Below are 19,119 nucleotides of genomic sequence, written 5' to 3' on the forward strand. Positions count from 1 at the left end.
TGGAAGTACCAAGTCCCAACCACTGGACCTCTGGGGAATCCTCTACTTTTTGTTTTGGTGTTGTGTTTTTGTATCCAATAAACTTCTCTTTATTGTTGTTTAGTTGCTAAATTGTGTTGGACTCTTTGTGATCCCATGGACTGTAGCCTGCCAGGCTCCTCTGTCCATGGGATTTCCCAAGCAAGAACACTTGAGTGGGTTGCCATTTCCTTCTTCAGGGGATCTTCCCGACCCTGGGATTGAACCTGTGCCTCCTGCATTACAGGTGGATTCTTTACTGTTGAACCACGAGGGAAGCCCAAGCTTCTCATACCCATATATAAAAATATATAAGAACAAGGGAAGAATATTACAAGAGAAAGCCCCAAAGACAAGATTATAACTGGAATGTGCATACACAAAGTGAGCTGTCTAGGTATTGACCCAAAGAAATGATGGTGGGGGTAAAAGGGAGGGAGGGGTGAATGCCTGGTTCTAGACATTGGAAAAGTGTGCCTCACTTGAATCCCCCAGTAACCTGAGAAGTTATTTTTTAAATCCATATTCAAGATGAAGAACCTGAGGTTAGGAAAGGTTGAATGATTTGCCCATTGAAAGGCTATGAAGGGGTGCAGATGGGAACTCAAGGTTTGGGATGGTGAGACATCTGTCCACCTTCCAGTGGGGTCCCCCTGCTTTTAGTAGAGCGGCTGAAGTGAGCTTTTGCAGTTTGTTTCAGATTTTACATATGAAGAACATGGTTCCTGGAACTTCCTTGGCAGTCTAGTGGTTAAAGAGTTTGCCTTCCAACCCAGAGGATGTAAGTTCCATCCCTGGTCGGGGAGCTAAGATCCCACATGTCTCCTGGCCAAACAAACAAAACATGAAACAGAAACAATATTGTAACAAATTCAATAAAGACTTAAAAAAAATCTTAAAAAAAAGAAAAACATTGTTCCTTCAGGAACCCAGCCCCATCACATGACACTTTGTGCAGTGGTGGGAATGTTCTGTAAATTTGACTTCACTTAAGTTCATTTAAACTTTAGTGACCTCACATGGCTAGCAGTTACCAAATGGACAGTGCAGACAGAGTGGCTCTTGCGTTAGAAGGCTTGGGTGGGGAACCCAGCTCTATCACTGATTAGGTTTGCCACCTGGACAAGATAATTCCTAGAGGTTCAGTTTCCCTATCTATGAAGTGGGATAGTTCTCTTTGGATTCAATTAAAAATTCATTCCAGCAAGGTCAAACAAAGATGAAAACTGTTATTGTTTTTTGAAAAGTTATAGCCATTCTTGAGAAACCCAGGAGAAGGGAAGAAGGCAAGCCAAGGAAAGGCTAAAAACAGAATGACTTTCAGGGTCATGATCACGCTCTCCTGGGTCATGTCTACTCTTGGCACATCACGGGCTTTCTTTGTCCCCGCTGTAGGTGATGAGAGAAGCCTGACCACTCCCAACCTCCAAATGTGTGTCTCCCTCCTTTAGCAGCCTGTTCTAGAATGATCAGCTGTCTCTCGGTCTCCATTCTAAGTTCCAGGACAGGAAAGTTCTCTCGGCTCATGTTAGAATTCTATTGTTTCTGCTCCCTTGGCCCCAGTTACCAAAAATACTTTGGCATTGACTATAATTGATGGGTTTTCAGGGAACTCTGTCATTTTAATTAAAGGATGAAGGTCCTATAGGTCACAAAGATAGATCTGCAGCTTTGTGCATTTTTATGTTAAGCAGCAGGTGATGGTAATCTTTATTTTCACCCACATTTCTCCCTTCTGAGGGTGAAGAGTGCATTTGATACCTTAAGGGCCTAAGCTCGTCCCTGGAAAGAGAAATCATTCTTGTTCACCGCCTGTGTTTTTCTGCTTTAAAAGTCTGCTAATGTGTGTGTTGTGTCTCTTGTGATTGGAATTATGGGATCATGACCTAATATTTCATTATATGAGTGTCCTTGCTGCCAGAATGTTTCCCCGATGCCCAAATGAAGCATGATCAGTGAATTCTTACGTGGAAATGTGAATGCAACATAGAAATGTCTTAGAACTCAGGTTCTGACGACGGTGCATCACATCTGGCTCCTTGTGGGCTGTGTCTTTTTTTAGAGCCAGAATAAGAGGAATGGCCTCACAGACCTTTTCTAAGTCAGTGATGTCAAACCATAGGAGGAGCTTAAGATAGCTGCTATGAAAACGAAAAGATTTTTCCAGATGAGGAAAAAAAATAATCCAGAATCTATTGTCTGTAGATAACAACTTGTGACGACACCTAGAAGCCTGAATTTTGCTTTTAAACTTCATAATAGATTTTATTTAACCCACCGTATCTAACATACTATCAATTCAACAAGTAATGGATACTAAAAGTTACTAATGAGGGGCTTCTTTTTTGGTTTCAAATGTTTATGATTCTGTGTGGTTTTTTGTACTTAAAGTGCGCATTAGGTCAGATGGTAAATTTTTCCCTGGAAATGTTTGCTAGGCATTTCATTTATTCTGTAGTGTTTACATAAGAAAAAGTGGATACGTGACTGAAATTATGGGACCTTCCTCCAATATGGCCAGTTGTTAGGAGGACTCTTTCTTAGCAGCTCCAGTATTGAAATGGGAGACACTCTGGGTTGGACTTTCTGTACCGTGAAAATTCGAGTCTTGAAACAGCCTTGGCTAACTCCTTTCCACTCCAAGCCCTGTCTCTGGCGTCCCAGACCTTTTTCTATTCTACCTTCCCCTTTCCTCCCATACAGGACTCTACCTGTTTCGTTTGGAACCCTGGGCCCACTACTTACTTGCCTTGTGCTCATGGGTAAGTAGAATTACTTTCATTCCCCCCTGTTGGAGATTTAAAACAAAATGAAGTAAAACCGCCCTGTGGGTTGTTCTGAGGGTTCTATGAGATGGGAAGTGATGGTGTCTGTTCTAATGTTAGCCTTGGTGTACCCAGCGCTCAATTCTTATCTCTCTGTCAGATTCCTTGATTCTCTTCTTTAGACTTAAGATACCAAATAGATAAGACTTTCTAGTGTTCTATAGGTCCTGTGAGCACTTTTCTGGATTCTTAGATTATATATTATATATGTGTTAGTTTCTCGGCTGTGTCCGACTCTTTGCGACCCTGTGGACTAAGTAGCTCACCAAGGCTCCTCTGTCCATAGAATTTTCCAAGCAAGAGTACTGGAGTGGGTGGCCATTCCCTTCTCCAGGGGATCTTCCCAACCCAGGGGTCAAACCCAGGTCTCCTGCATTTCAGGCAGATTCTTTGCCATTTGAACTACCTGGGAAGTCCATGAATGTAATATCAGAAGGAGTGATTGGTTATGAGTACTACTGGCTAGGACTGATCTTTGTTAAACATGTGTTCTTGGGTCCCTTCCCCTCCCATCCTTTATCATCTTGTCTTCTGAGTCCCTTGACTGCACTCACTTCTCTGACCTGCAGGCACTAAAGCTTATTTCTCACATTCTTACTCACCTTAAACCAAACCTTATGTCCGTTGTCCTGTTTGCTCAGACCCTGCAATCTACCAGGAAATTCATCAGTGAATCCCAAAGTGATTTACCGCCTGTTAGTTTCTATGCTGTGGAAGTCTTGGTAACATTTTTCATTTTATTATTTTGAAATAATGCTTTTCCCTGAGGTAACCATGCCATGGTGGAAATTTTGAGTTTTGGTCTGGTAAGTAGAATGGGTTGAAAAAAGGGAATTACAGGAAGAGACAGTTAGAACATGTTGGACCTGTTAGAGCATATGGTGTCTTGTTTATATATTCATGTATTTGTATCTGTCTCCATCAAAGCAGATTTGAGAAAACTTATACAAATATTTTATGAAATCGGACATAAAGGGAAGATAAGGACAACTAAGCAGAAGGTTTGCCTATGATATGCTTGGTGAACGGTCCTCTTCACTTACTAAAGGTGGACTCTAAATTTGACTCTGAGCTTCCTAGTAACCAAAGTGAAGAGTAAAAACAATGGATTATAGGATGTACAATTGCATAGATAAAAACTAGTATTCTTGGTACCGAGACCTGAGACTTGAACCTTGCACGTTAATTCAGTAGTTTGACTGCACATGGAGTGTCTAAGATACCCAGCAGTGAATGTGAGCAAAACTGTTCCTAAAGAGGCCTGACCTCATTATTGCTCTGTTCTCCAGACATCTGGCCAGATTCATTCTCTTGTATTTCTAGGTTGAGACCTTAGTCTGCAGTAATCTCTCATTTTTCTACTTTTGCTCCCCAGAGGGCCTTCTCCACCCAGCAGCTTGAGAGCTCTTGTGCAAACCTAAACCATCTCCCAATTCTCTCCTGCTTACAGCTCTCACATTCCATTTGGAACCAAATCCCAACTCCACGCTGTTAACTGCAAGCTCACTTGTGATCTGCTCCTGGGACCTCCCTGATGTCACCCTCTACCCTCTTTGCCCTCTCACTGTCCTCCAGCGCCTCTGCTTCTGACCACAGCCAGCTTGTTTTGACTTTAGACTCCTACAAGGCAGAGCTGTTTCTCTTCCTGGAACACTCTTCCTCCAGAAGTCACAGTCTATCATTTGTCATCATGTCAAGATGACCTTCTCAGAGAGGCCTTCCCTAAGCACCCGGTCCATGGAGCCTCTCTTCCTCCAAACGCAGCCGGTTTCTGTTACACTATTGACTGTTGTTTTCTCTGTCATACTTAATCTGAACCCACAGTTACCTTCCAATGAAGATTCATTGGAAGGACTGATGCTGAAGCTGAAGCTCCAATACTTTGGCCACCTGATGCAAAGAGGTCTCATTAGAAAAGACCCTGATGCTGGAAAAGATTGAAGGCAGGAAGGAGAAGGGGATGACAGAGGATGAGCTGGTTGGATGGCATCCCTGACTCAATGAACTTGAGTTTGAGCAAGTTCTGGGAGATGGTGAAGGACAGGGAAGCCTGGTGTGCTGCAGTCCATGGGGTCGCAAAGAGTCAGATACGACTGAGTGAACAACAAGAACAGTTCTGTTATTCATACTTGTTTACCTGTCTGTCTGTCTCCCCACACTATAGTGCAAACCCCAAGGTACCCGGGACCTTGTTCATCTTCCATGCCCGGCACCCCACACACGACCTGGTCCAAGAATTGATCAAAAACTACTTGTTTAAGGAGTCATGACGAGGTGACCCATTGAGTGTGGGATAGGACCTGGGAGACTGCTGACTTGTTCTTTGTGACTTCCGCATGGGGTCCGCCCACCACACCTACCTCCTCTCCCTTCCCCCTTTCTCTGTGTGGTTTCCTTTAGTGACCCTTTCTTCTCTGCCACCAGATCAAATGAGGACAAGACAAAACAAACTCGCACACATGTGCAGATCTTTTCCCCTCAGCAATGACCAACCAACCAAACCAAATTTTTAAAATTCCTGAACACCTCTTTACTCTTTTCCCCAAACATTCCTTTTTTACTCCTGTGTGTTGTTATCTCTTCTAGGAAGTCTTCCTGGATTGCAGCAGTCCTCAGTGATCTTATTCTTCTGTTTTCATTATTCCAAGAGACAATAGTAAATTTTTTTTTAACTTTTTATTTTGTTGGAGTATAGCTGATTGACAATGTTGTGATCATTTTAGGTGAATAGCAAAGGGACTCAGCCATACATAGACATGTATCCATTCTCCCCCAAACCCCTCCCATCCAGGCTGCCTCATAACATTGAGCACAATTCGCTATGCTATACAGTAGGTCCTTGTTGGTTATCCATTTTAAATACAGCAGTGTGTACATGTCCATCCCAAACTCCCTGTCCTTTTCCCCCATCCTTCTCCCTTATCCACCATAAGTTCATTCTATAAATCTGTGTATCTGTTTCTGCTTTGTAAATAAGTTCATATGTATAATTTCTTTTTTTTTAACTTGGACAAAATATTTTATTCATTTTAACTATGACTTCAGTTATGATTGTTCCCAGCAGGATTTGTATATGTGTAAATAGTCATATAATACAATCTTTGAAAAAATGAGATAGGTGATCTCGTTATGTTATTATTTTTTTTAATCTTAAAAAAAATTTATTTATTTGGTTGTCCTGGGTCTTTTTTTTTTTTTTTAAGAGTAATACATTCATCATTTTTATTTTTTTCCCCAATTATTTTTATTAGTTGGAGGCTAGTTACTTTACAGTATTGTAGTGGTTTTTGCCATACATTGACATGAATCAGCCATGGATTTACATGTGTTCCCCATCCTGATCCCCCCTCCCGCCTCCCTCCCCATCCCATCCCTCTGGGTCTTCCCAGTGCACCAGCCCCGTGCACTTGTCTCATGCATCCAGCCTGGGCTGGCGATCTGTTTCACACTTGATAATATACATGTTTTGATGCTGTTCTTTTTAGAGTCCACATGTAAGGGTTGTCATACAATATTTTCTCTTTCTCTTTCTTACATCACTCAGTATGGACAATCTCTACGTCCATCCAAAGACAATGGCAAATATTATTGACCTGCTCTCTTGGTTGCCCCATGTATGTCTTTTGCAATTGGTTTGTCATTTTTGGATAGACAGGAATTAGTTTTATTCTTGATTTCCCTAAGCATATCCTAGTATTAAGCCAGAACTCAGTAGGCTTTTGTATATATAAGCTGAATGTTTAGAGTATCTTTAAGTAGCTTGGAGAGCTTTGATAGATGATATCATGGATTTGTGTTATAAAAGCAACAGGGAGAACCAATAAATATTGAATCTCATTAGACTTGTGTTTATTATGTGTAGTTTTCTGCATAAATAATTACCATTTCATTTAGAAGCTTTTTACCATATTTTGATTTGACTTTTTTGTGATGCAATTTAAATTGCTCTTTAACTTATTTAGTATCTTATGCTTCTTTTAGTTTGGTTTGCATACTGTTTTTAAATGACTTTATTAAAACATGAAAACATGCACTTATAATAAAATATCCATTATAAATCCGGTAACATGTTAGCACTTTCAGAAGACTTCCCTTTTTGCCACAAGAGGGCACTGTTGTCAAACAAAAGATGAATTTTTAAGGTTGGAAATTTAATAATGGTTCTGATAAAGCTTTTACGAAGCATTTATCTCACTAATGGATTAAAATGGTCAATATTGCCTGCGATGGGCATTGTCTTGCTGTGCAACCCTTTCAAAGTTGAATTTACTGTGTAGATATATTCATGAGCTGTGTGTTATCAATAGCTGAATCTTACCATGTTTTCCCTACAATGCTGTGAGTCATAGTCATAGCTGGTGGTTGAACATACATTGGTAATTGTGTCATTGAACTATATTAGTTTACAGGTGAGGAATTAGGAAAGCATAGAAGTGAGATGACCATTCATTTGGGAGTGAAACTAAAGACTTTATTCATTTATTGAACAAAATGTATTTAACACCCGTGGTGTGCAGAGTATTATGTTAGGGGTTAGCATAAAAGTGAAGTAAGATAACACTGCCTCCGCTCAAGAGGGTTGCATTCAGTTTGTAAATGGCCAGCTCTGACCTGAGCAATATAACTATTGAATAGTCATGGAATTCTATTTTTGCATTCTATTATATACAGCTTAGGGCTTCCCTGGTGGCTCAGCTGGTAAAGAATCTGCCTGTAATGGGTTCGATCCCTGGGTTGGGAAGATCCCCTGGAGAAGGGAATGGCTACCCACTCCAGGGTTGCAAAGAGTTGGACGCAACTGAGCGACTTTCACTTTCATTATATATAACTTGCTTTATTTTTTTATAATATAACGTAGAAGTTAGATCATATCACACAAAAACTTTTTAAATAAAAGTTCAGGTGCTTGGCAACTTGTGAGTCGCCTCCAAAATATTATGTTAGTTATTTATTATGCTAAATAAAATCCTTAGACACTGTTTTGATGCTTTGAAAAATGAGAAACGGGAGGAAAATTTCCAATTAAAAACTGGTCCAATTAAAAGAAACCCTTAGACATAAGGATAATTGGGCCTTGAGAGATTTATGGCTAAATTGCCATTACCGCTCACATTAGTTCAGCCCCAGACCTGGGCAGTTTCACTTGGACAACAAGCTGTGGAATTGTGTTGAGTGTCCCTGAATTTGGTGAGTGCGTTTTATATTTTATGTCACTTGCGGGTTTGTTTTCTGTGTCTTGTATAGACTGACTCTCAATGGACCATCGTCACTTAGTGATGATTGCTTTTGGACAGTCCATAGTCACTTGTAGGCTAGAGTTTTTCTTCACTCACAAAGGCACTGGCCGTACTTCCATTAGAAAGGACCACGTCACTGCATGGAAATAAAGATGCTGCATGGTTGTAAGGAATTTCTCAGTTCTTACAGTGATAGAGTGTGAACCTTATGAGATCACAGTGTGTCTATTTAATTTGTTTAAATCATCTCTGACCAGAAGGGCCCTTTTGAAGAACTCTACCACCTAATTTAAACAAGATGGTATTGGCAACACTTGAAATTAAAATGCCACGTGTAAAATTTTACACAATTCTGTACCAGACACAGCTATTGTCTTTAATGACTCACTTAGAACCTTTTGAGTTCTAAACATGTTTATAGCATGTTGTACGATGAAGTAAGTTCCTCATTGATATTTTTAGGCAGCAGTAGAAAAGCAACTTAATGGCATGAGTATACTGCACTTTGACAGAGAAACCTGTCCTCTTGAACGTGTGACAGTAAGCATGCTCTAAATTACAAAGTAATTCCACGCATCATGTGATAGTTATAAGTGAGAGCTCAGCTGAGGCTTTAGCCGAGTATCAGGGCTTGAAATACATTCATAAAAGTGTCGATAACCTATTAAGTTATCGAGCCTTTTAAATATAAAATGTTCATTAATACTTGTCTTGTTCCTGCGTAAATTTGTCAAGAGAGAGGTTGCACTTGGTTTGCATACTTTTGTGGAAAAGCGGTTTGAGAATTTTCTAGAAGACAAATCAGTGTGCTTGTATTATATAAACAACTAGAAATGGAAACATACTTCCTCCTCTCTGTCTAAAGGAATGATTAATTATTTCATGGAGACAACTTCTCTTTCAAAATTTCCATTGGTTGTGAGACAAAATTCTTGCTTAATGGGAACCATGTTTTTAACCCCCTTTCCACTCATAAAACTCTGTTTTATTCGTCCAAAACTCAGGTTGCTAGTTTCACCTCTGGAGGATAGAGGTGAAATTTCTCACCTCTCTCATCTTCTACCTTGACTGGTTTGAAATTAGTGTGAAAAAATGATTTAATGTGATGTTTAAACTTGTTTAAGGGTGTCACCGGTTACATCATTAGCTGGAAAAATTAGTCCTACTTGTTCCCTGATACCCAAGGGGCTGAGAACCACAGTTACCAGGTCATCCCAGTAGATCCCACTCCAGGAGGTCAGCTGCACTAATGGGGAATCTGAAAATAGCTCATTATTCAAGCATCCATACTCTGCTGGTGAAGCAAGATGGGGCTTGGAAGCCTCCTAGATGAGTGGGCAGGCAGGAAAGGGCAATGGTGCGAGAGTGTCTATTTGGTTTTTCAGTGAGAATCTACCTTGCTGTACTGTCAAAAATTGCTTCTGGATTTCTTGGCAGGAAATGAGCCTACGTGGATGCACAGACAGAATTCCACTTTGGTTTGTGTCAGTGCTGAATTCCGTCATAGAAATTGACAGAAGTCATTTAGGCTTATGTTCTGGCTCTGCTCTGTTTTCACCCAAGTGTCTTTGAGGAGTTCTGATCTAAAGTGTGGTTGTTTTTCCATCTGTTTGAAAAATGGCAGCTTAAGTGCTCACAGTCTTCAGAATTCTTGCATGTTTGGTCTTAATTTGGAAAGTGACCTTAAGCCTTGAATAAACCTGTAGTAAGACAGAACCCTGCAGCAAGTCAGAATCACTGTTATTCACCAGCTTTTCAGAGATGAGGCAAAAATTATTTAGGGGTTAATAAAAAATAACAGAGGCTCCAAGCCAGGATCTGGTCCTCATTCAGTCCAGTCGTCTACTCATGTGGGTCCACAGACAAAATTTTTACTTTGAGCTTGATGACCATTGTCTTGAATTCCTGAAGGCAGAGTTATTTTCAGTCTATTTAAAAAAGCATGAAAAGGACTAATACTCTTTGAAAATATGTTGATAAGAATTGAAACAGTAGATTCGTCGGTGCTAGATGGCTTGCATTTGAATCATGGCTTAGCCACTTTCTAGCTGAGCGACCTCGGGCAAACCCCTTGACGTATCTGTGTCTCACTGTCTTCATCTGCATAGCAGGATAGAAATAAATCCTACTTTTAAGTGAGTTATTATTTTAAGGTACTTGCACCATGAATGAACCATAGTAGACACTATGAACGTGCTATTTTTTCTCATTGAATACATTTTTAATTAATAAGAGAAGTTAGGAGCACATAGTATCAATCTCCTATACTTCTATACAACTGATAGACTTTTGACCAAAACAACACATCGAATAGCAACAGTTTTTCAATATTATTGAATGTTATATTCTATTAAATGTCCTTGAAGATATTTTAGTTACATGAGAATATTGTATGAACAGGTTGAGAAATGGTAAACCAGTATGACATTTTTAAAGTAATAGCAAAAGAATACACCCAAATGTGTTTACAGAAGGTGCTTCTATGAAAGTGCTTTTTAAATAAAAACAAATGAACTTCCTCTGGGGTCTTCAGTGAGTATTAAGAGAGTCAGATGAGCCAGAACATTTCAACTATCAACTCCTCTTATGGTTTAAGAATGGTAATAAGTTCTGAATCATTTTAGTATATGTGATAAACTGGTCTTTTTAGTGAACATCTATTGTCTTACTTTGATATGATTTCTGACATAATGAAAAGTTGGAGGAATAGTACAAAGAATTCCTAGATGCATCAGCTGCTTACATTTTGTTCATTTGTTTCTGTGTTCATTCATGCATTCGCTTTTCCTTCCTTCCTTTCCTCTTCTCTCTTTCCTCTCAGAATCATTTGACAGTAAGTTCGAGACAGTTGCCCCTTTATTCTTAAATATCTCAGGGTATATTTTAATAACAGGAACATTCTCTTAACTAATTTAATATTGATATGACACCGTAGTGTAATCTATAGGCTATATTCAGAAATTGTTATTTGTCCCAGTAATGTCCTTTGTAGATAAATGTGTGTATATATATGTGTGTATGTGTGTGATTGTGCATGTGGTTCATTTGAGAATGACTATGCATGTGTATTTTTTCAGATCTAAGATGCAACATAGGATCACCATTTCATTTGTTTGCCGTGTATCATTCCTTAATTTGGAACAATTCCTAAGATTATTTTGGTCTTTCATAACCTTGACAGTTTTTAAGGAGCATTTACTTTGCAGAAAGTCTCTCACGTTTGAGCTAGTCAAACGTTTGGCATTTTTCCTCGTGATTAGGTCTAGGTTTAAGGTCATTGTGTATGGTGGTTTTAAAAGGAATGTGGTATTTCATCACTGTAGAGTTTTAGAATGAAAAGATAAGAACGTGATGCTGCATAAACTGCCATCTGTGGAGTGAGGTGGGTATAGCAAAACTGACGTAAGAGATATTCTGAGGGTGCTTATCTACAAGTCAATACCTGTATCCCCCAAAATAATCCTTTTAAGGAATTCACTCTGCTAATAGTGGAGGCAGGTAGATCGAGAGAAAAGAAAGGCAGAACCTCACTATGTCCTTGATAAGAAATCAGGTGTAGACCGACTTCTTTCTTGGGTACAACAGAAATAAATTAAACATCTGAAGAATGGTCTCCTCTGCCTGGGAAGCTCAAAGTTTTTTGGTGCCAGGAAACATGAACAGGCATCCTGCTCTTTTGTAGAAGAGTGACTGTCTCCACATAAGACCAGTGTGTAAGGTGAAAGATGAAAAATGTAACCCAGCACGCAAATGCTGTTTTTTTTTTTTCTCATTTCAACAGTGACCAGACACATTTAAAATTGTTCTTAGTCTAAATATGGCAATGTCATTCATCATCGTAAACACCCAGACTCTTTAAAAATGAATGACTTTTTTAAAGTTTGAATATTTTTATTTTAGTATTATATAATATAATAATATTGTATCAATAAGTAATAATATACTTACTGAAGTATTGCTGATTTACAATGCTGTGTTAATTTCTGCTGTATAACAAATTGATTCAGTTATGTGTGTATGTGTATTTACACACACACAGAATATATATTCTTTTTTAGATTCTTTTCCATTATGGTTTATCACAGGAGATTGGATATAGTTCTCTGTGCTGTATAGTAGGGCTTCCCTGGTGGCTCAGATGGTCAAGAATCCGCCTGCAATTCAGGAGACCCAGGTTCGATCTCTGGGTTGGGAAGATCCCCTGGCGAAGGGATAGACTACTCACTCCAGAATTCTTGCCTGGTGAATCCCATGGACAGAGGAGGAGGAGGAGGGGACGACAGAAGATGAGATGGTTGGATGGCATCACCGAGTCGATGGGCATGAGTTTGGGCCAACGCCGGGAGTTGGTGATGGACAGGGAGGCCTGGCGTGCTGCAATTCATGGGGTCGCAAAGAGTCAGACACGACTGAGCGACTGAACTGAACTGAACTGAGGAAAAGGAAGGGCTTAAAGTGGAATGATAGAAAAGACTGTGCCATTGTTGGAAAACAACCTAGAGGGAAGTAGAGTGACTGGAAACTCATGCTTTTGGTGTTGTGCACAAAAGCACCGATGGTCTTGAATGTACTAAAGTTCAGAAATGACAGGAAGGAGTTAATCCTTTTAAACAAGTGCCTAGGGTACACTCAGGGAAAATCTGACTGAATGAGTTACTGCTCAGCCTAAAATTAAACTCCTGGCTTTTTGTCTAGCATGTGAACTATTGGATCACATTTGTTTTCACTGATGGATCCTTTTTTTTTTTTTTAACGAATTGAAAAGAGAATCCCCAGTGGTTCCCTTTATGTGAAGAAAACAAGATAAATATTAGCTAGGAAAGGTCATTTTGGTTTCCAGTATGTGGGGGAGTTCATTAGGATGGGTTCTGGTAAATTACACTGTGTATTTCTTTCCGATAACAGAAGGTCATGTTGTGCCCTTGGGTGGATATCAGGACAAACATACTTAATAAAGTTGGAGGATCTGGGAGATGAACATTATCCAGTGATTTCTTTTCCAAGTATCTTACGTTTATACAGTTACTCAAAGCTGCTTCTCTCTCCTAGAGCTAATCACTCACAGCCTCCTCTGTGTCTCCTGTGGCCCCAAAAGGATGGATCTCAAGCCTGTCACCTAAAGAGGCCTCTAGACAAACATCTGTAATTACATCTAGGGCATCCAAAGAAGAGAAAACTATCAGTTGTATTTTGTGGTGCATTTGCAGTGGGTTCAACAGGATTCGATAGTGATTAGACTGTGGAGCAAGGATCTTTTGTAAAAATAATTTTATTTATTTTTGGCTATGCTAGGTCGTCATTGCTTCGCAGGCTTTTCTCTAGTTGCGGCTAGTTGGGAAGACTACACGTTAGTGGTGAGGCACAGGCTTCTCACTGCAGTGGCTTCTCTTGTTGGGGGGCACAGGCTCTAGGAAGCGCAAACTTCACGGGTGCTTTGACTCTGGAGCACAGGCCCAATAGTTGTGGCACACAGGCTTGGTTGCTCCATGGCATGTGGGAATCTTCCCTGACCTGGGATCGAACACGTGTCTCCTGCATTGGCAGATGTTTTCTTTATCACTTAACCAGCTGGGAAGCCCACAAGGATCATTTGTATGTCACATTTGCAGCTTAAAGATTTAGTGTTGCCCATCATTATTTCTCTTTGATCTCCATCCCTTGGAGGGATGTACTTAACTCAGTAATGTTAAAAATGGGTAGTTTCATGTTCCTTTTTTTTTTTTTAATGTCTTTTGCTTTGGAGCTATCTGAATCCTTCTTGAAAAATGTTTTCATTAAGTAGAAATGAAGGTTTGTGCATTAAAGGAGCATGTTGAATCTCAGTTATGGTGTTAAAAAGTGTTTTTTGTATTGTTGTGTGTTTTATGTTGGAAAAATTTTTGCCTTCTGTATCCCATCAGCATTTTTCAAAAAGCATCCTTGCAAATTTTTTTATACCTGTGTTAGTGAATGAGAGAAAGTTGCTCAGTCGTGTCTGACTCTTTGCGACCCCATGGACTGTAGCCCACTTGGCTTCTCTATCTGTGGAATTATCCAGGCAAGAATATTGGAGTAGGAAACCATTCCTTTTTCCAGGGAATCTTCTCAACCTGGGGATCAGACCTGGGTCTCCTGCATTATAGGTGGATTCTTTACCATCTGAGCTACTAGGGAAGCCTGTATATATAAAGCCCATTCATTAAAAAGCAATTTATTTATTTTAATTGGGGGATAATTACTTTACAATATTGTGGTTGTTTTTGCCACACATCAACATGAATCAGCCATGGGTACACATGTGTCCCCCGTTATAGATTATTATATAATATTGAGTCTAATTCCTTGTGCTATACACTAGGTTCTTCTTGGTTATCTATTTTATACATAGTGGTGTGTCCTGCAAATTGTTTATCATCATCAGATTTATGTCACAGAACATTGAAACTTAGGTCTGCATGCTAGCTTTTCCACTGCTCTGTGAACTTGGGCAGGTTGTGGAACTCTTGAGATTGGAGTATCTTCAATTTCATTTTCATCCCGTGGTTGATGAGAGAGTGAAATTTTGCATCATGAATGGTTTGGTACCCTCTGTCAACTTGATCATGCCTTTGCTGCAGAGGGAACTTCTACTTTAAAATTGTATTCTGTTAACTACTGTGTGGCTAATTAATAAGTGCAGAACTCTGTATTTCCTGCCTTCCCTCCATCCCCATCTATTAGGACACTTTACAAATGTGGAGTGTTTGTCTACCACTTGCCTGAAAACACAGTTGTAAAAAAAAAAAAAAAATTGCTTCTGAAAACCTGTATCATCTCAACATTAAAATGCTAATGGCTTCCTGTCTTTTTTGTATTTTAAATAGGTCTATGAAGTTAAGATAATTTTTTGGAACTGTCGAAATGGTTGGTCCTTGCTACCAATGGGAACTTGGAGTCACTCTGAAATCCATCCTGGAATAACCGTGTTTGACTGGAACCAAATTTTATGAAGTCTCCAAGGTAAAATGATTTTAGCACATACCTAGAGATGGTATCTTTATGAAGCATAAAAAATTTAGGCAGATGGAATATCTTAGAATTGATGACCCTTTATAAAAGCTTTATTTTGTGTTGGATTTTTGGAAATATGGAGAATTTTTAAAAAATTAGCTCTGATCTTTGAAATTATTTCAGTTGATAAAGCAGTTGGCTATTCAACAGGGCCAAAGGTGATATTTTTAAGATAAACTAATTCTGTTTTACATTTGGACAAAAATGTTCAATGTAGGAGAAATTGAAGTATCACAGTAGGTATGAAAGTGAAAAGTGAAAATGTTAGTCACTCATTTGTGTCCTATTCTTTGTGACCCCATGGACTGTAGCCCACCAGGCTCCTCTATCTGTGGAATTCTCCAGGCAAGAATGCTGGAATGGGTTGCCATGCCCTTCTCAAAGGGATCTTCCCAACCCAGAGATCAGATTTGGGTCTCCTTCACTGCAGGCAGATTCTTTACTGTCTGAGTCACCACAGTAAGTGTAGTAGGTGAGACATCTTTTTACTGGGGCTCTGGATTATTGAATGAGATGAAGAATCATTGCTAAGGAGCTGCCCACCTAGCCATAGGCATTTCTTCAGGGAATCATAGCTGTTGTTAAGTCAATACTTGTTCTAGGCAATACTTGTTCTCAAACTCACCCCAGACCCTGATACATAGAATTTTCCATGAAGAAGAAGTCAGATCAGGGATGATCACCCGAGATTTGGAACAGGGGCCCATGAGACTTTTGATTTCGGGTTTGTTTTTGGAATCCAACCAGGAGAACAGAAGCCATCCTAGAGCAGAAGAACAGGGAATTGAATTCAGGAAACTGATTACATGTGTGTGGGAGAGTCAGAGAGGTTAAGCAGAAGACACAAAGGCAGCCATAGATGAGCAACAGCAGGCAACAGCTCCTGCCATCCTGAGGCTGGTGGGACAGAGGAAGGCAGTCCTGCTGGCCAGTGGCCTTGGTGGGAAAGGGCCTTCCGTGGGAGCTGGAGCCATAGTGGGCCCTTCGGGGGGAAGTTGACACCATGGAGGAGAAGTGGCCACTCCGTTGACCCTGCCAAGACAGAGAAGGTGGGAAAAAAATACCATGGCCTTTTCCTTCCACTCTGCAGGCTCTAACTAAGTCAGGTAGGAGCCAGATCATTCAGGAGCCTGGGGAATGCAGTATAGAGGTGTCACCCAGTGGAAGTGGAAAGAATGGTGCTGAGGGCAAAGCAGGCCCAGGCTGGGTTAGGGTTTATATTTGAAGTCTCTTCCCATCACATTTTAATGAGCATGATGCCCTGCCCAGCATCCCCTTCAGGAATGAAGGATTCATGCCCTCAACTGTCAGAAGCATTGCAGAAGATGACCTATAGCATTTTTGAATTGTCCGCAATCCAAAGAGCCTCCTTGCCTGAGATGAAAAGTTTTTCCTGATGTTCAGGTGTAAAGGCCTGACCCCTCACTACAGTTTGGGACCATGGAGAAGGGACATCTCAGCTGTGTAGTTCAGGCACTCACTCATGTCTGACTCTTTGCAGCCTCATGGACTACAGCATGCCAGGCTTCCCTGTCCTTCACCATTTCCTGGAGTTTGCACAAACTCATGTTCATTAAGTCCGTGATGCCATCAAACCATCTCATCCTCTGTTGTCCCCTTCTCCTCCTGCCTTCAAGCTCACCCAGCATCAAGGTCTTTTCTAGTGAGTCAGTTCTTCGCATCAGGTGGCCAGAGTATTCTGGAACTTCTGCATCAGTCCTTCCATTGAATATTCAGGGTTGATTTTCTTTAGGATTGACTGGTTTGATCTGCTTTGAAACTCTCCAGAGGGTTATCTGAGGTCTCTCCCTCTTTCTGTCTTTCCTTCTTCTTGTCCCTCCCCTTCCACAGGTGATACTCCCTAGAACACTCCTTAAGTCACCCGCTGATCATCAATTTGTCTTAGAGTTGACTTCCTATGGTACCCAGGGTTTGGGACTCAGATCATCTCAGACATACTCTCCCAGTTTGGTTAACTCCATCGAGACAGGTTTAGGACTTGCAGTGACTGATAAACACATGGAAACTGAACTTCACTGGTAAATTAGGTGGGACAGATTATAGCTCATCTGATAGACTTCATCTGAATTTGGAGACTCTAAATCAGGTGGAACACTGTGGTTAGAGGCTGAGGAGCCAGCCCATGAAGCAGGAAGAAGTGGAGGATAGAACAGTGAAGAGGCCTTTGGAGACCTATTGTTTTAAACTGTTCAGTTTGGCAGTGTTTATTACACAACAGTAGAAAGCTAGTACTCCATTCATCTGATTCCTTAAAATTTTCCTTTTCTGGGCCACTAATTGCTACAAACCAGAAGTTAGGGTACCCAAATCCAGTTTGCAAATGTGTTTTGTTTGATCTCTACTCTGTTTTTAAAACAAGTGGAATCCCTTGCTGACTCAAAGTGTGCAGACAGTGTATCAGAAAGCAGCTTCTCTTGAAAAGTCATTCCTGGCATTCCCTTGGAGCAGCTGCCCCTAGACAGGACTCTACCTTTCCTACTGCTCTCCGGAGCCTTGGGCCCAGCCAGCCTACACTTTTATTGGGAGAGATTTGAAATTTTGACCCTTGGGTAAGACTAAGCCTTTGTGACAGTTAGATCAATAATGGATATTGGAGTTAACAACTGGAATTTTAAAACATAGGAAAGGGGACAGAGCACCTCATTCAAAAACTCAGCATATATAGAATTCTGAACCTCCATACTTGCCCTGTTGAGTAATAAATTAACAATCAATTTCCTGAAGTGAAGATGTAATTACATACTGGCACCTCAAGCTCACATAGACTCACACATATTCTTTGCCACCTTTTGAGCTGATTCCAGGGTTTCTACCCACCGTGCATGGAGGCTGAGGCGGGGGAGACGGAGGACATGCTTTGCAAAATTAAGGTGCATGCAGGTCTTTCAAAGCAGAGGCATCTAGTGTTTTTGTCAGTTTCAAGTGCTCGGAATTTCCAAGGCCAAGGGCAAAATGATGTCAAGCTTCAAAGCTTGACATCACTTTTGCCACCATGGTCTTCAAAGATAATCTTAGAATCTTGTATTACTGTGGCTGTTTCAGAGTTACACTGAGTCTCAAATCAGTGGCAATACAAGATCTTTCAACAGGATCTATGTGACTACTTTGTGAGAGGCCAGTGCCTGCTCCTGGGAGTGTGGTGTGGCCACCAGATCCCCAAGGCTGCATTTCCTCTTGATCACGGAGTCAGGGTTCTGGTTGAGACCCTGCGGGGTTGGCAGTCATGGGCTTGTTAGGCCCTTCCTTCAGGATTTCCTCAGAAGCTTTGCCTGTTGTGTTACTCAGACAGGAATCCACGGGCCATGTCTTTATCATCTGCCCATGAGTGTCTATACATCTTGTATATGAAAAGGGAGTTCCTTTGATCCTCTGTGGTGGATCTATTATCCTTGAAGCCAGTCTGAACCCAGTGTATCTGGAGTTTCAAATGCCCAGAGCTTGGACTTTCACTTGAAAAAGTTAATTAAAAAAAAGAGCAAAGTATTGTAAAGTAATTAGCCTCCAATTAAAATGAATAAATTTATTAAAAAAATAAAGTTAATCTAGTGCTATCTGAGATCAGAAAAGCAGAAAGTTAGGGAGGGAAGTAGAATGCATATTAGCTATTTTCTTTTTATTTACTTATTTTGGAAAGGGTAGTGTTTTAGAATAGACCACACAGCCACATTTGTAAACTGAATTGTCTTTGAGCAACTGTTTGGATACTGTCCATTCATATGAAGTGAAGTATATTTTCCCAGTTTTTATTGAGATGTAATTGATTCATAACACTGTGTCTATTTAAGGTGTGCATTGTATTGATCCAGTATGGTTATCAATTGCAAAATGATTCCCACCATAGTATCGGCTACCACCTTCTTACTGTTGCATAGTTACTGTTTCTTTCTTGTGATGAGAACATTTAAGATCTACCCTCTTAGCAACATTCAAGTATATGGGACAATGTTATTAGATTAGCTATAATCACCATGCTGAACATTAGATCCCCA

At 40.4% G+C, this 19,119-nt stretch overlaps 1 protein-coding gene across 6 annotated transcripts in view; it reads left to right on the forward strand.

The window, feature by feature from the left end:
• Positions 1 to 19,119, forward strand: part of TAFA4 (TAFA chemokine like family member 4) — a 210,546-nt gene that overhangs the window by 66,339 nt on the left and 125,088 nt on the right. For 4 of the 6 annotated variants that reach the window (XM_043886373.1, XM_043886372.1, XM_043886374.1 and 1 more), the window contains exon 2: positions 14,923 to 15,058. In XM_043886373.1, the coding sequence (XP_043742308.1) occupies positions 15,045 to 15,058 (14 nt within the window). In that variant the 5' untranslated portion in view covers positions 14,923 to 15,044. Of the gene's footprint in view, positions 1 to 14,922; positions 15,059 to 15,530; positions 15,582 to 19,119 lie in introns of those variants that run through there. The other 2 variants (XM_043886378.1, XM_043886377.1) reach the window with 2 other exon arrangements.

This window comes from Cervus elaphus, chromosome 24 (genome assembly GCF_910594005.1).
Source record: "Cervus elaphus chromosome 24, mCerEla1.1, whole genome shotgun sequence".
NCBI lineage: Eukaryota > Metazoa > Chordata > Mammalia > Artiodactyla > Cervidae > Cervus > Cervus elaphus.